Genomic DNA, 18,350 nt, shown 5'->3' with positions numbered 1-18,350 from the left:
GAAAGGGTTCCCAGCAGGAAGCGGAGCATAAGCTGAAGTTCAGGTGAGGAAGGAGAAGATTCTAGGCCCAAGCACATTCAAAGGGAATAAAGCAGTAAATAGAATGCTGAGTTTGAGAACTGCCAGGAGGCCAGTTTGGTCAGGATGCAGAGGACATGAAGAAGTGCCATGTGCAACCAGCCTAGGAATAGCTAGATTTTGAAAGAAAAGATGTTTAAATGGCCAGCTGAATTGTGTTTTTGTCCTGGAAAAATAGGGCACTACCAGAGGTTTAAATGTCATTGTCAGATGTGTACTATGGGATGAACTATCTGGCACTTGGATGGAAGAGAGAGAAGTGACTGAGGCAGGGAGACCAGTGAGTAGGCTGTAGGCAACTGTCTACAAAAGAATAATCCATCTCTAGAGAATGAACTGAAAAACAGCAACTTGAAAGACACAATCTATATAATATCCACTTGGATTATTCATATATATATGTATATATATATTCACAAGTTAGTATTTATATTCTGTAGCTGTGTATAATGTCTTCCACTCATTTCACTTCATTATTTCATGTAAATCTTTCCAAGTTTGTTTTTTTTTAGTTAACCACATTTCAAGTGCAATAGTATTCCATCACAGTCATCTACCACAATTTGTTCCACTATTCTTCAGTGGGTGGACATCCTCCCAATTCTAGGCCTGGCTCTTTATCCACTGAACTTCTAGCTGCCTTTGTCTAAGTCTTAAAGACATCTTATTCCTCCTGTAATCTGTGACAGATAATGATCATTTAATAATAAAGAGAATTTGAAGGAGAAATGGAAGAGAAGGGCCTAGTGAACATTCAGATGGAATTGTGCTCACTCAGCAGCTAGAGTTTATTTTCCCTAAGGTGCAGACTTATAGTTCTTCTTAACAACCAGCTACCTTTTCCCTCAGCACCCAGTAATGATTAAAGCAGATTTATCACCATGTTACTTTCAAACCCATTCTTGCTGTGCCACGTACCCTACTCATTTTTGCCTTAGCCCTTTCCCTGTGTAAGAATTAAAATTAAGGGTTTGACTAAATATATGAGTATTTTAAGGTAATACTGTGGTCGCTGATTTAAAAATTATAACTCAAGCCAAAATGACTTTTTAGTAGTTTTATTTACAAAAATACAAAAAGGTGAAAGTAGAGAAATATAAAAGAGGGTAGAGGGCAGCTGGGTAGCTCAGTGGAGTGAGAGTCAGGCCTAGAGACAGGAGGTCCTAGGTTCAAACCCGGCCTCAGCCACTTCCCAGCTGTGTGACCCTGGGCAAGTCACTTGACCCCCATTGCCCACCCTTACCACTCTTCCACCTATGAGACAATACACCGAAGTTAAGGGTTTAAAAAAAAAAAAAAAAAAGAGGGTAGAGAAGATACCTAGCCTATCATCCTTAATGTTGCTCCATCCCTGGGTCAGTTTCGGGAGAGCTTGTTAACCCCGGGTTGTGAATTAAACAGGGGTTCTACCCACAAGATCTCCAAGAGGGGAAGGCCTCTCCAGAAGCTAGGAAAGGAGAGTCAGCTTCTTACCCAAGCAAACCTCCAAAGGAGAAGATCCAGGAGCAGTCTTACCAGAAGCAGTCTAAGAGCCAGAGTCCCTGGTCGAAGTCCCAAGTTGTAGCTCCAAGCCATAGTCCCAATACAAGATTCAGGCCGAAGACTTCCTTGGACAGGAAGTTCAGGACTTTTGCTGTCCTTTTTCCAAGTCACTTCCTGTCCCCTTCCTCCACTTTAAGGGAGCCAATTGCAGTCTTTAAATTTGCTTAGCACTGCCCAGAGGGTGGCCAGTCACTTCTGGTGTTGTCATCCACTTTAGTAAGTGACTTGCAGACCTCCCCTACTTACTGTTAAGTAGGAGTGTTTTCAGTTTTTGTTGATTAATTTAAAAATAGGCAAGGGGAAAGTTAATCTATCTTCACACCTGACCTGTTTCTATGTTCTTTATTGCTGCCTTCCTGTACTACTATACTCTACTTACTCATCTCTTTGTCTCCAGTCTTTTTCCTCTTCTCTAGAGTAATTATATTTTTTGACCCAGATTAATCACCTAATCTAAAAGTTTCAGTGGTTCCTGATTCTCTACAGAATAAAATTCAGACATCTCAGCAGTGAAGTCACAGTCTTCCTGGTACCAGCATTTCTAGTCTTAGCTCTATCTTACAAAACACATCTGTTGACTTTTGTTCCACTTCTCCTAGAATTCTCTGCTCTCTTCTGTCTACATGTCTAAGTTCTATTTGTCCTTCAAGATCCAGTCTATTATGAGCTCTTAAACTTCCTTGGTTATTTTGCATTGTTGTTATGTATTACCTATAATTCCTGTATAATCTTAAAAAAATCTTACAACTTTTAGTTTTCAATTTTAACAGCCAAAATTATAAATTTTTGGTTGTTTGTGATTAGGAATACATTTTTCCATGAAAATAATAGTATAGATCAATGATGGCAAACCTATGGCGTGGGTGCCAAAGATGGCACACAGAGCACTCTCTGTCCTCCCCCCAGTTTGTTACTAGAAAGGTAAAGGATGCAGGCGGAGCTAATCCTCACCAAGCCTGAGATTATTTTTTCACATCCCCCACTCCTCTGCCCAGCAGCCCAATGGGAGTGCACAGTGGGTAAAGTCACAGGCAACAGAGCTGGAGGGGAACGGAGCGCTAGGGCCATTCCCCTCCCCCTCTGCACTCCTGCTGAGGACATTCCTCATGTCATCCGCCCATCACATCCCAGTTAGGGGGGCAGAGTGAACCCAGCATATGGTGGGGAGGAGGGGCACACCACTCATTAGTGGGGATGGGACTCAACACTCCTCTAAAAGGTTCACCATTGCTTGGTTTAGATTAATTAGCTCTCTGGGCTAGCCTTCAGAAGTACCTAAAGTGCAATGCTCCTGTTATATATTATGGAACCTAACTGCCCATTATTACAGGGATTGGTAGACTACAGCCCACCTTGGAAATATAAAAACCATTCTTACATTCCACCTATAAGTCAATACACAGAATTTAAGGGTTTAAAAAAATAAATAAGAAAACCATTCTTATAGCTCACAGGCCATGCAAAACATGTCAAGTCAGTGCCAGCTATAGTATGTCTTTATGACATAAATGGATTCTGAATCTCAGCTTGAGATACTTGAAAGAAATCTAAGAGGCTATATAGTAATTTTTTCCCTCCTAAAACATTAACTTCGTCACTGTTGATGAACACAAGTATGTTCTTCTGCAAGCTCAACATAAGCTGCATCTTAGGTGCCACTCACTGACCCTAGGTAACCTGGATCACTTCCAGGCACCTTGTTCATTCTGCATCACACCAGGCTTTCCTTCCCACTGCTTATAGCAGTGATGCCAAACCTTTATTTTATTTTTAAAAAATCCTTACCTTCCATCTTAGAATCAATACTGTATATTGGTTCCAAGACAGAAGAGTGGTAAGGACTAGGCAATGGGGGTCAAGTGCCTTGCCCAGGGTCACACAGCTAGGGAGTGTTTGAGGCCAGATTTGAACCCAGGGGCTCCTGTCTCTAGGCCTGGCTCTCAATCCACTGAGCTACCCAGCCATCCCCATGATGCCAAACCTTTTACAGATGGTGTGCCATGCACCCCACCCCCACCCCCAAGCGTGTGTCACACATAGCTCCCTCACTCCCCCATCCCCCTTTGCCCCAGACAAGAGAGAGGAAGTGTTAACATTTGAGCTACTGGGCAAAAGAAGCAGGTGAAGTGAGGAATGCCCTCAGTTATGTGTGAAGAGGGGGAAGGGACCAGCTCCACCAGTCCCTCACAGAGTGAGCTGTGTGCCTTTGGCATGTTTTCCATAGGTTTGCTGTCATGGCCTTATAGGTTTTTGTATTACTTTGTGTTAGGATTTTTTTTTTTTATTTTGATCTAAATTTTAGGAATGTCAGGAATCCTTTTTTATCTAATCTTGGTGCCTCCCCTTCAGTGGGCCTTAGTGAAGTGAATTGCAGAAGTGTTTAATGTTAAGCATTCTTCATACATGCTCCATTTATGGATCCAGCATTTCATGTATTGTGTGACAAAATCTGATAACCTTGTTATCAATCCCACATGAGTAATAAAAATTCAAATATAAAAATTCAAGGCAGGAACCTTCTTTTAATCCAATCTAGTCATGTCAGTTGCCCATCAAGACACTCCTTATTTTTTTGTTCAAGGTCTTCCCTGGTTAATTGACAATTGAGCAATTAAGCTGCACATGTCTTCTCAGGTAGGTGTCTTAATTTCTCTCTGGTTTCAGAGACTAACTGCTCATTAAGGCAAACTTACTACATTCTCTTTGGTTTACTTTTGATTTATAAGGAAGAAATGGATGCTTTTACAATAGTCATTTTAACAAACATTTTTAAGCATTTCTGTGCTGGGTACCACTAGAAGTTGGGGATACAAAATTAAAAAGAAAACATCCTTGCCCTCAAATAGCTTATATTGAACTGAATGAATGTAACACATTACATGGAAATAAGAGTTATTTGAAGTCATTTCAAGAGGAGCAAGCCTTAGGAACTGATGGGATCAGGAAAAGCCTCCCAAAGATATGGGCACTGATCCATGCTTTTGAGAAAGTTGGAGATTCCAAGAGGGCAAAGATGAAGTTGACAGTAGGGTCAAGCAGTACAAAAGGTCAGAGAACAGGATATGAAATGCTACATTCCAGGAAACAACAAATAAACCAATTTGGTTACAACAGACTAAATTAAAAGAAGTAATATGAAATTATGCTGGAAAGTTAGGAAGAACCCAGATTGTGTAGGGTTTGTAAGTGGCAGGACAAACATTTTCTGTTTAATTAAAAGGCAATGAGGAAGGCCACTAAAGATGTGAGCAGGGCCTACCACAATCAGATCTGTGTTTTAGGTATAACAATTTGACAATAGTTTGAGGAGGATTGGTTTAGAGAGTTGGGAAATTAGAAGCACTATGTGCAATTAAGAGTATTTCAGGAATTCACTGACCCAGGACAATCCAGGGGGACTGATAGAAAAAAATGCTATACACATCCAGAGAAAGAAAGAACAATGGGAGTAGAAACACAGAAGAAAAACATGATTGATCACATGGTTCAGTAAGTATATGATTGGGGATGTTGGCTTTAAATGATCACTATTGCAGATATTAATAATATGGAAATGAGTTTTGAACAATAATACATGTATAACCCAGTGGAATTGCTTATCAGCTGGGGGGGAGGAGAGGGAAAGAACAGGAATCATGTAACTGTGGGGAAATATTATTTATTAATTAATTTGATTTTTGAAAAAATTGCAGGAATTTGGAGGAAAGATAATTAGGCTCTGAAGAAGGCATTTTTGTGAGTGGACAAAGGGGGATAGATATGAGAGTCATGAATGTGGAATCATGAATTCCTGGACACATCACATTTTTCTTTTTTTTATTATTTCATTACTATCTGTACAAAAATCCATAGAAGCAAACATTGTCTAAAAAAACTTAGAAACAACCCATTTGTATAGTCATCAAAAAATGATTAAGTTGCAATTTGAATATAATATGTTGCAGAATAGGAAATTACAAATATGAAAGATACAGAGAAATGTGGGAAGTACTTATATGAAAGATGCAGTTTAAAAAAAGGCACATTCAGAATTACTATACATATTAATTATAACTAAGTAAAAATAATAAAACCAAGGAGAAAAAGGTCAAAGGGGTGACATAAGCAAATAGATTTTTTACTATTGTTTTATGGAAGATGATACTTACATTATAAGCTAATTGTAGATGATTTTGTGGGGGTTCAATTTTGCATTTGTGTGAATGTTTAATATTTGCCAGCTCCTAAATCAAGAATAAAACATTTTAAATAAGAAATATACTGAATAACACTATATAAGCTTACAGGCTCAAATTTTATTGTTACACTGAACTCTCCTCACAAGGTTTGTGAAGCAGATTCTACCTAGTTTTCATGCCATGGACCCTCACCTAAGTACTAAGCCATAAAACTTTACTTTTCATTAAAGAAAAGAGTTCAATTTAATTTTAAATGTTTGGGGAATTTGTTGTCTTTATAGAAGCAAGTTATTTATGTGATATACAAATAAAGTTACTTGTCTGTGGTTTTCCTCCTTGAATAACAATAAATCCCATATCCTCTGGTAACTAAGCTATGTTAAACACTTAAGAACATGAAATAAGCGGATTCCCCTTTTCTTATTGTAACATTTCCTTATGGTATTTCTTTTTTGTTATTTTTGGTTGTCCATTCATTTAGCTATATGTGTATAGTTCTTCCTTTGTGACAAAATATTTGTTGATCCCATGCTAGAGTCTTTCAAAGACAAATTGACATGGCTGAAAACAAAACTAACGTTGAATTTTCTGTTTCATATTTTTTTAAATATTAAATTACGATAGTGTGGGAATTTGGAATCATTCAGGTATGAAGCTCAAGGTAATGTGGTCATTATGATTTTAGTTGTGTTCATTTTTATTCAGAGAGGGAGTTGACAAATTGCTTGTGCAATATCCAAAAGGCTCAAAGGCAATAAAAACTTCTTTCTTAGATCTTGTTTTCTCACCTCTCTACTTTCAGTTAGATTGACAATGCTATGTAATTTCCCTAATCCCTTTCTCCATTCTCTTGTTTTATTTTATTTTTCTCAATTACCTGTAAAAACAATTTTAACATTTTTTTTAATAATTTTTGAGTTCCAAGTTCCCTCCCTCCTCTCCCCACTGCCTAAGAAGACAAGAACTGTGATATAGACTTACATAGTCATACAGAACATATTTCCATATTAACAGTCTTGAAGTAGAGAACACAGAGAAAAAGAAAGTTTAAAAAAATATGCTTCGATCTGCATTCAGACTCCATCAGTTCTTTCTCTGGGGCAGATAGCATTTCTTATCATAAGTCCTTTGGAATTGTCTTGAATTATTGTATTGCTGAGAATAGCTAAGTCGTTCGTGGTTGCTTCCATTCTCACTTAACCAGTTTTCTCTTCCCTTTATTATACACCTTTTGTTCAGTCTGTCCAACTCTTCATGATCCCATTTGGGATTTTCTTGACAGAGATACTGGAGGGCTTTGCCATTTCCTTCTCCAGCTCATTTTATACATGAGGAAACAAGGGTTCAGTGACTTGCCTTGGGTCAAACAGCTAATAAGTGTTTGAGACTGGATTTGAACTGGAGTCTTCCATGAAATCAAACTCAGCACTCTGTCTTCTCCTCCACCTAACTGATGTGTACCTAGAGCGTTCTTATTTCAGATTATGTACCTTTCCTTATGTGAATTATTAAGCTTACAAGATTGTAAGATCTTTCAAGGCAAGATATTTTTTCCATTTTATATCCATAGCACCTAGCCATACACATTATCTTATAGTAAGTAGTTTTTAAATTTTATAACTATATGTCTTAGATGAGATGGTGTTCACACTGCCTCGTATCTACATATATGTCTCTTTATGTGTGTATATACTATCTCTAGTGAGCCTAGAAAATAAGTGGGCAAGCCCAACTCTCTTGTTGTGGCACTCATGAAGGTACAGTATACAGTAGCCTAATGGGAGTGTGTGGTCTTGAAGAGAGCCTAAATGCTATTAAAAATAGTCTCCATTGGTGCCTAATGCCTTGCCTACAAAAATAAACAATTGTAAGCTTACTCAAGGTTTCATTGTTATTATAATTACTTCTTTTAATTGGTTTCTTTTATTTCATTAAGTACCATTGCAATGCTTTTCTTGGTGTGCATTTTAGAATCAAACAAATATCTTCTCCATAACTGTATCTCATTTGATCCTTATGACAATACTGGAAGACACATGCTATCATTATCCATTTTACAAATGGGGAAACTGAGTCATGCAGGTTAAGTGATAGTTCTGGAGTCACAGAACTAGAAGTATCTGAGGCCATATTTGAACTCAGGTTTTCCTGGCTTCCAAGGCGAGGGTTCTATTCCTCTATAAACATCTAACTACCTGCATCTTGCCCCTTTCAAATGCAGTTCTATATTAAATGTAGAAATAATGTAATTGAATTATAGAAACTTTAAGAAAATCAGTGATTAACATATTTCAAGCTATTTTTTTAATTTTTTTTTCCAGCGGCTTTTCTAACCCAGACTGTGTGTCTTGATGACACAACAGTGAAATTTGAAATATGGGATACAGCTGGACAAGAACGATATCATAGCTTAGCACCAATGTATTACAGAGGAGCACAAGCAGCAATAGTTGTATATGATATCACAAATGAGGTAAGTATAATCTGATTACAGTATGTATTGGGGCTGCCAGGGAGCATGAGAAATAGAGTGCCGGGCCTGGTGTAAAGAAAACCCCAAGTTTGAATCTGGACACTGACAAGTCTAGGTATGACCCTGAACTTCACCCTTGTTTCCTCATCTATACAATGGGGATTAATAATAGCACCTCTCCCAGGACTGTTGTGAGGTTCAACTGAGCTAATCATTGGAAAGCACTTAGCACAGTGCCTGGCACATAATAAACTTTATTAACATCATCATTATTACAATGAAAAGATAGTTTTCAGTATGTGTTTTGACTCTACAACCCTTCAATCAAGAGATTGAAAAAAAAGAAACACCCCTGTGAAAACATGGGAAGGACAAACAGTATTGTTCCTACCAAGTTCTTTACCATTAAAAGGGAAATTTTGTTGAACAATGCTATTGATGATATTTAAGAATTTATTTCTAACAAAAGTCATACCCAATCATTTTTAAAGACTTGTTTTAGAGATAAGTTAACTAGCCTAAATGACTTTTAGTTGCAGATTAAAGTGGTCTTTTCTTTTTTATCTAACAAGGAATCCTTTGCAAGAGCAAAAAACTGGGTCAAAGAACTTCAGAGGCAAGCAAGTCCTAACATTGTAATAGCTTTAGCAGGGAACAAGGCTGATCTAGCAAGTAAAAGAGCTGTAGATTTCCAGGTATGTTGGATTTAATTTTTTAACTTGAAAGTAAATATAAAAGGATAATTTTGTCTGAACCCACTTTTCAGTTAGTATTAAAGAATAATGAATATAGAATAGAATATCTAAATCTTAGTTTTAACATACTTGATGAATAAAGTTTATATGGTAAATATTATCAGAATTTTCATGTCTTAATTTACTAATCAAGAAATTTTACTAACATTAATTTAGTATAAACAGGCATTACAAAGTATAAAAAGCTATGGTTGTGTTTCATTCTTAAGACCGGAGGGCCAGTTGCTACTGATCTCTCTTCATCTGTTCCTAAAGTCTTTTCTTATGACAACTATATTGCTTGCACCAAGATGAAAAGGAGAGGGCAGGGGTGGCTGTGACAGTTACTCTGTTGTTGAATTTGTTTGGGTTTTGTAGTTCATTGAATTGGATAACACTATTATTTGAAAAAATAATAAGCACCAGGTTCTGCTAATGATAACATTCCTTGCAAGCCATTTTTTTGCATAGTCTGAAAAGTAGAAAACACTGCTTGTTACATACTTTTTCTGAGGTTGTCACCATTATTATGTTCTACTTCTCCATTACTATTGCCTTATAGCTTCTTAATTGGTTTCACTAAATCTACTTCCTCCCTCCCTACCCCAGTCTCCAAGTAAGCTATCAAAATGATATTCCTAAGGTACTGGTTCAGCCATATCATTCTCTCTGCTTAAAAAACTGTTAGCTTCCTACTGAATTTAGGATAAAACTCAAAACTACTCTGTTTGGTAGACTTTACAAGCAGTTTCATAGTACTCCTTATGTACTCTTTGCTTCAGCCAAAATAACCAACTTGCTGCATATCACAAACTATCCCCCATGCTTGAAAGTCCCTCTGTCCTCTCTTCTTTGACTTTCAGCCTTAAGGATTTTTTAAAGGCTCAATCCAGTATTGCCTTCTTCAGTGGAATCTCAAAGGTGTTAGTACCCGATCCCCTCTGCTTCCATCACTGATAGTTTATTAGTGTATCCTGTATGTACTTAGATAGGCTCGTGTCCCAATAGAATATAAGCCTCTTGAGTAGAAGGCCTATTTTACTTTTTTATCTGTATGCCTTTGTTGTTTACAAAAATGATGAAGGCCGATATAATGAGGAAAATTAGTATTTTAATAAAAGCCATGCTGATAGAGATAAATCAACTATGCGCCTGTAAGAAATCTATTCAAAAATCGCCTCAGCCATTTTACCTTTCGTACCTTCGCATGTTCAGGCAACTAAAGAGACCGCCCCTCCTGACTCCAGGAGTCTTATCCCCTTCTCTTACATCATCACACTTCCTGTCTGCCTCCATTTTTACAAGAGGAATCATGGAAAATGTAGTTTCCAAAGTCCCCTAAAATGTCCACAGGAAGTTTGTCATATATCTTAATGCTCAAATGAGCCCCAAATAGCTCTTAAAATAAAGAGTCCCAGAAATTCTAAATAACACACCTTGTTGATTTCAAATATATAATTTGTGACTTAGTAGAAGTTCTCACTAGAATTAAGATTGTGATTTGTGTGTGTGTATAATATGACAGGTCTGACGTTATTCCTACATTCAATATGTGACCATGGCCACCCATTCATGCTCTGCAGCAACTCAAAAGATTTAAATTCCTGTTCTGTATCACTGGAGAGAGAGTTTTTATACTGGGAGTTGCCCACACTGATGAAGCATTAGGCCTCAACACTTGGGGGTAGGGGGGGAGGCAGGAGAGAGGCAGTGTAGTCACTTTAGAATTTAGGAAAATGGTGGGAAGCTAGAATTATGTGTGTATTTGGTGTTAAGGCCATAAAGAAAAATGCTCATTAATATCTGGCCTTAACTCATTTTACCCTACTCTTTCTTTCACCAGCAAACCTCAGAATTTCACTCTGATACTATAATTTCCAAATCCAGCAGGAGTTTCATATATTCTAGCATGGCTTCCAAAAAGAATATAGGCCTGTCCCTCTTTCATTGAAAACACTATCCAACCCTTCATCATTACTAAGGAAAATATAAGGAGAAATGAAATGGTGAAAAGTAAAAGATAATGTTAATTTATTCTAGATCCTACATGCAAATATTCAAGAAATATGCTTTGTTCCTAATAGTTCCTCTTGTCTGGTTGGTCAGATCTTTCAACTTTCTGTGGAATCAGCTGGCCCACTCTGATTGAGTCAAATGTTCTAGAAAATTTTAGATTTTATAGCTGATCAACATTTGTTTAGGTTAGATATTTTAATGCTTTTAGAATATACTTCATCTTGTTTTAAATGTTGCAAACTCCCCTTATGTGCTTCCATTCTTCTGCTCTTCCACAGGCAGTATTTATTTGGATATTTATACCTAATAGACCCTACTCATCTGTCTCACCTTAAAAGTTGTGGCCATGGACTGATGGGACTCTTATCTGTATTCTCTTCTATGACCTCCAAAGAGTCCTTTATTTAAATGATTTGGCTTTTCTTCTCCATTGCCCTAGACTGACATTTGGACAACCATCTTTCTAGAGTGTGTTCCCAAGATTTACTTGGTCTAACATGTTGGGTTACCTTTTCCTGAGTTTCCAGACTCTTAATTTTCTTCCCACTATGAGTGTTTTCCTCTAATCTTCATTTTTCTCTCTCCTCACCTCCCCCCAGCTACCTTGTCTTCATTTCAACTCCTTTCTTCCTTTTTCCTCACCTCAGATTTCTGTTTCTAGATGTATTGATTAACATTGGCCATCTTTTCTTGGCCCACCTGCTTATTATATCTACTTTCTTCTCAACTTTCAGACTCATTCTCATGTCCTCTTAATCTTTCTCTTGAGGGATTGATTTCTGGATTCAGTTTTCAAGAGGGAAAAAAAACCACCTCTTGTACATGCAAGAAAGAATCACATATAGGCTAGTTATAGCACCATAGCTCAAGCAGAATTGAGCATATAGAATAAGAGTGGTTTATCTTTAATGGATTAATCTTTAAAAACAAATTCCTTGGGATTAGAAATTAAATCCCAAAGTTAGACATAGGGAAGAGACATTAAAGGCACAAAACTATGTAAGATATATTTCAGAATAAAAAATTAGAGGAAATACTTGCAACTAATACTAGAATTTATCATATTGTTAATTTTCATAGATGAGCTCTAATACTATTGCCAATGTGTAATAAAATCTCTGTTCTACTGTGACAAGTTAAACCAATAAAAGGTATAGGTAAATAGAGGCTGATGTAAAAGGAAAATGTATATTATACATAATGGAAAAATCAATTTTCTTTTTTAACAGGAAGCACAGTCTTATGCAGATGACAACAGTTTATTATTCATGGAAACATCAGCTAAAACATCAGTGAATGTAAATGAAATATTCATGGCAATAGGTAAGACCAGTGTCTGCTTCTAAATGGCAAAAGTTAGGACTCTTTTTTCCCCCTGAAAGCTGACCTTTATGTTAACCGTTGTCTTTTCTTTTTGTTGTCTTGGACTCCATTTATTCTGTGCTGCTTTCACAGTTTTCTTCACACATAATTTTTTTTTTAGTAATAATATTGTGCCATTTGTTGACATTTGCTAAATATTTGAGTTTGTATTTCAGGGACTTTTTATTTCTTCCCTAGGTAGTCCATATAATTCAGGTGAGCTTCTATCAAATGAGTAATAGTTCCTGTCCTTAGGGTCAAAACAATTTTGCTATGGAAATGTATAACTAAGAAAGATGGCTGGGGCAACTAGGTAGTACAATAAATAGGAGCACCATGCCTAAAGTTGGGAGTACTTGGGTTCATGTTTGACCTCAGATACTCAGCTGTATGATCCGAGCAAGTCAGTTAATCCCAATTGCCAATTGATATTGGGACAGAAGCTTAGAGTTTTAAGAAATAAACAGACATAGATAGCTACCATACTTTTCCAATAATTTATGATTGTTTAGGGAATGTCCAATTGATCCCCTCAATTTCCATTTCTTTGCCACTAAAAAGAGTTGGCATTTTGTACACAAGTCTTTTTTCTTTTCTTTGATCATTGTGTCCAATTAGCAGCATTGCTCAGTCATAGGTTATAGAATTTTCTATTTTGGGCATAGTTCCAAATCGCTCTCTAGAATGGTTGAACCAGTTTGCAGCTGCACTGTTTATTAGTGTCCCCATCTTTCTATATCCCTTTCAGCATTTGTCATTTTCCTATTCTTACATGTTAGCCAATCTGATAGGTGTACCCCAAAGGTGTTAAGTTTGCATTTTTCAAAACAGTAATGATTAAGAGCATTTTTCTTATGACTTTGGTAGCTTCAGTTTCTTCTGAAATCTGCCTGCTCACATCCAACTCAGGAATTGCTCATATTTCTCTGAATTTTGGCTATTTTCAATATATTTGAGAAATTGAGGCCTTTATCAGAGAAACTTGCTGTAAATTTTTTCCTCCCGGGTTCCTGCTTTCCTTCTAATTTCGGCTGCTTTGGTGTTGTTCATTCAAAACCCTGTTTAATTTCATGTAATCAAAATAATTCATTTAACTCCTATGGTTTTCTTTCTCTTGTTGGGTCACAAACTCTGGATGACAAGTATATTTTTCCACGATCCTCTAATTTGCTTGTGATGTTAACCTATTTTGACTTTATCTTGGTATATGATGTGAGTTCTTGTTCTGTGTCCAATTTCTGCCAAATAGCTTTCCAGTTTTCCTGGTGATTTTTGTCAGGAAATAAGTTCTTGCCCCCAAAACTTGAATCTTTGAATTTCTCCAACACAAAATTACTGTGGTTATTTACTACTAATAAATGTAAAGGTATTGTGTACCTAATCTATTCCACGTATCCACCACTGTTTCTTAGGGGATACCAGATTGTTTTAATGATTACTACTTTGTATTACAGTTTGAGGTCTGCTACTGCCACCTTCCTTAACTTTTTTTTCCCATTTATTCTCTTCATATTCTTGACCTTTTATTCTTCCAGATGAATTTTTTTGTTGGTTTTTTTAACCTTTACTTTTTCTTAGAATCAATACAGTGTGTTGGTTCCAAGGCAGAAAGTGATTAGGACTAGGCAATTGGGGTTAAGTGACTTGCCCAGTCACACAGCTAGGAAGTGTATGAGGCCAGATTTGAATTTGGACCTACCTTCTTAATACCTGGCTTTCAATCCACTCAACCATCTAGCTGCCCTCATTTTTATTTTTTCTATCTCTATAAAATAATTTTTAGAGAATTTGGTTGGTATAACACTAAATGAGCAAATTTAGGTTAGGTAGAATTATTTGTGTGAAGAGTTTTGTAGTTGTCATTATGTTTCTGTAATATTTGAATTTGGTTTTGCAGGTAAATTCCCAAGTATTATATATTGTCTCCAGTGACTTTTAAATGGAATTTCTCTATTTTTGTTGGGGTTTGTTGGTAATATATAGAAATTCTGATGTATGTATTTACTTTATATCCTGCAATTTTGTTAAAGTTGTTAATTGTTTCAAATAGTTTTTTAGTTGATCCTCTAGAGTTCTCTAAGTGTATCATCATATCCTCTGCAAAGAGCGATCATTTTGCTTCCTTGTTTACCTATTATTTCATTTGCTTTCTGAGCCAGGCTCTGCCTCAGTTTCACTGACTGCTACTCCCAATCTCCTAAGTTGGCTTGGGCTAGAAAAAGGTCTCACCTCAACCATTTCTTGGTTCTGCTACTCTAGAATTCAGTTTGAAGTGTTATTTTAAGTCTTTTGGAAAAGAATGTTGGGAAAGTTCAGTGGTAGTGCTTCCTCTACTCCATCACTTGACTCCCCACCAAAAAGAACAGTTTCTTAGCATCAGTATTTAAACTGCTCTGCCCCGTGATGGAGCTTAGAATCAGATGTTAAAGATGAAATTTAAAAGAAGAGGTTCATCTTGAATCTCTTTTAGCATTCCCTTTTTTCTAACAAAGTACTGATGATAGTTATTGGTAATAAATCCAAATTAGAAGAGCGCATGATATATAGTGGGAAAAAAACCATACTTAACAGAGATAAATTTGGATTCATGAGATGTGTCCAAATCCTAGTTTTGCCATTTACTACTTGAGACTTAGGGCAAGTCACTGAATCCATGTGTTTCCCCTTCCTTCTCTTTCCTCTCTCCCCCTCCCTCTCCATGGCATAGTGGACTTTTGCATCAAGTAGATTGGGGTTGTATCCCTACAGTTCATATCTCACCATATGTTCTTTACTATGTGACTCTTAATCCCTTTTGTTTTATCTGTCACATAAGGCCTTACAGTGGGCAACTTCTGAGAAACATGCCCTTTCTTTCTCTTAGGAACCTCTTCTTCCCCCTCCCCATGATAATCTGTGATTTTATGCTCTCCTTGTTTTATACTATTCCTATGACCATGTTTTTTTCCCTTGTGTGCATATTCTTAATGTTTAAATATTTCCACAATTGGCACTTTTTTCTACATTAAATCTGTAAATGCTGCATGGATTGTTTACTAGTGATAGGTAATATTTTGTACTAAATTTTTAAGACATTTCAGCATGGTAGAAATAATAAATTGAGTTAGAATTCTGGAATGATAAAGTCATAACCACATTTGTCAATTGGGGCTTTTAAATAGTTGGTTCAGATTAGACTGGAAACTTCATAATAATAATTCATCAAAGTACTAAATATCACACTTGTAGGTTGTCATTTAAAAAAAAAAGGTTCTTCAAATCAGGAGTAATTTATATCTTAATTATGCCAGCTAGTGGTTAGTATCCTTCAAAAGTTTTAGAGAGAGAACCAGCCCATAAATTGACTCTCCTCCCTTTGACACCATGCTGACTCTTGTTTTGGTAGCTATTTCCTAGTAGGAATCTGGTCCAGGAGAAACAGCTCTCCTGCCCAGTATTAAAAGCAGCATCAGCATCTCAGTGCTGCTGCTCATTAGCCCATTGGTTATGGTCTATATCAAATGGAATTGAGCCTGAGAGGAAGGGGAAAGTGACAAAAACCTCAGCTTTTTTCCATAAAACATTGAGTTGCAGGTATAAAGCAAATTTCTTTCAGCTGAGGAAAACTGAAGTTGTTTTAATTTTGATGGTTCTTTGGTGTTTATTCTTTCAGCCAAAAAATTGCCGAAGAATGAACCACAGAATCCAGGAGCCAATTCTGCCAGAGGAAGAGGTGTAGACCTTACCGAACCCACACAACCAACCAGGAGTCAGTGTTGTAGTAACTAAACCTCCAATTTCAACTGTCTGGAATATTCTTCTGCTTCCTAATTATTAATAACAGTGGAATTGGAGCATTTAACCTGGCCCAGTACAACTTCCAAAAAGGAGAAGAGACTTATAATATAGTCAAGTTTCTAATACAGAATTATTTTATGTGTTTTGAACTTAATTTTTAATAACATGCATGTGTCACTATTTGACTAATGTTTCAGCAATAGAAGGGACAAGTGGAAGCTCTTAATATTTGCTTCATTGGAAGGTTGGGGTGGGGGAATCAGTTCTTGCCATTAGAAATATAGAAGAATTATTGTAAGGACCCACAATTAACCAGCTAGTTCCTCTAAATTCCCACGTTGATGCAGATAATCTATGACACAGAATTGGGACTCCTTAAATTGTTCTTTTTTTTTTTTTTAATAGTTTTGAGAAGCAGGTCCTAAAGATACTTCTGCTTTATCTGCAGTATTCATAAAAATGATAGTTTCTGTCGGTATCTATTTTAATTGTACATTCCACATTTTAATAATTTAACCATTAACAAAAAAGAAAAAAAAACTTTTAGCCATCCATGTCTTCAGAGAAAAAAATGAACTTTAGTTGGTATATGGTATCTAAATTATAGCCTATCTTGTTTTTAAATGGTGATAAAAATCAAGTTTATCCCCATTTTCTCTTATAAAGACAAAACTAATAAATGCAACTTGACAAAGAGAAGTGTTTTCCTTCAAACATAAGAACTCTTCAACTAAAATGAAACAAACCAAGTGTCTGTGATTTCTCTTTAATCACTGCTCGCCATTTACATGGGGTGGTTCTGTTTTATTTTGTGATGGGGTTTTTTGCTCCCTTTGGACATAATCTAGTCAATGCACTAACAATTATGTACATTCAACTTGATTATTTTAAACTTGGATCTTCAAATGTACTGTAAATAGAGTACTGCATTGTAGTCTCCATTTATGTTTAATATGTTCTATAATATTTAAGAGTTGCTTAAAAGTATGCAAAATGTATAGTTACTGTAACAGCTAATTAATTCCTCTTCATCCCCTCCCCCCCTTGGATTTGAGGGGGATTGAGTTATTCCTCCATGGCTAGAACAGTAATAAAATGAAGCTACCGTGTCCGTAACATGAGTATTGCTGTCCGTCAATAACGAACTTTGCAGCCTTGTTTTCTAAAGTTCATTTTACTTTGATCTGTTCCATATATTGCACTAATTCTTTTAGTTATTTTTATTATATGAAATCTACCAAGTGTGTCAGAGAAAAAATTAATCTATTTAAATGTTGAACTGCTAGCAGAAACTTACTTGTGCAGGTTGTAAATTTGCAGTAATTGGGGCTTAGCAAGGAAAATGAGAGTTCACCAGTGTTTAGTTTTATATTGAGGTGCTCAGGTTTAATAAAGTGGTATAAAACAGGACTGCATTCATCATTCTTTTTTAAAATCACAAAACAAATTTATTGTACCACATATGTGAGAAACCATTCCCCATCACCCCCCCCTACACACACATAATATGTATTGAAAGCAAGATTATACAGTACTATACAAATATAGTACATATGGTTTCTTTATATGGTACTTGTTTCTGTAGTCCAAAAGAGAAAGGAGGATGGAATTAACTTCTTTGTAGCTGATTGTCACATCCTTCGAGAACTATCACCAGCACCGTAACATTCTCCCTAGATCCTGCTGTCAGAGCAGCTTTTACAAGTCCATGACTTACATATTCTGCTGCATAATCATAGAAACTCTTTTGTATTTCTTTAGTTATATCTGAATTTGATGATTCAGATGTGCTACTTTCATCACTTTCCTCAATGCCATACAAATAGAAAGGTCTTGCACTTGAAATTTCTATTTTACTATTTAACTTGGATTTTGAACCATTAGATTTATCCAGATTTTCTGAAGTTATAGAATGTTTTCTGCTAATCAAGCTTTGTTTTGAACTTGAATGTGTGATATCCTGTGAATATCCTACTCTCCGAAATGCTGATGAATTACGGTACAGTAATTTGATTTTACTATCTTGTGTACTAATACTTGAAGCTGATATACTAGGTAAAAAAGACATTTTTCGATGGAATGTCTTGAACGTTTCCCGCCTTCTTTTATATGCATCCGCATAGATGCTAAACAATGACATTGCTATAGCTGTAGCTTCATTTCTATCTAAAACCTCCCAAAGTCCAGTAG

General features: G+C 36.3%; 1 protein-coding gene across 1 annotated transcript in view; it reads left to right on the top strand.

The window, feature by feature from the left end:
• The window catches only part of RAB5A (RAB5A, member RAS oncogene family), a 42,908-nt gene extending 25,338 nt beyond the window's left edge, over positions 1–17,570 (top strand). Inside the window, exons 3-6 of the mRNA XM_044677623.1 lie at positions 8,120–8,271; positions 8,844–8,966; positions 12,251–12,344; positions 16,036–17,570. Coding sequence (XP_044533558.1) covers positions 8,120–8,271; positions 8,844–8,966; positions 12,251–12,344; positions 16,036–16,151 — 485 coding nt within the window. The 3' untranslated portion in view covers positions 16,152–17,570. The remainder of the gene's footprint in view (positions 1–8,119; positions 8,272–8,843; positions 8,967–12,250; positions 12,345–16,035) is intronic.
• The last annotated feature ends 780 nt before the right edge of the window (positions 17,571–18,350 follow it).

The sequence above is a fragment of the Gracilinanus agilis genome, chromosome 5 (genome assembly GCF_016433145.1).
Source record: "Gracilinanus agilis isolate LMUSP501 chromosome 5, AgileGrace, whole genome shotgun sequence".
Taxonomy (NCBI): domain Eukaryota; kingdom Metazoa; phylum Chordata; class Mammalia; order Didelphimorphia; family Didelphidae; genus Gracilinanus; species Gracilinanus agilis.
Note: the sequence above shows the minus strand (reverse complement) of the source record. Positions and strands in the feature narration are given on the sequence as shown.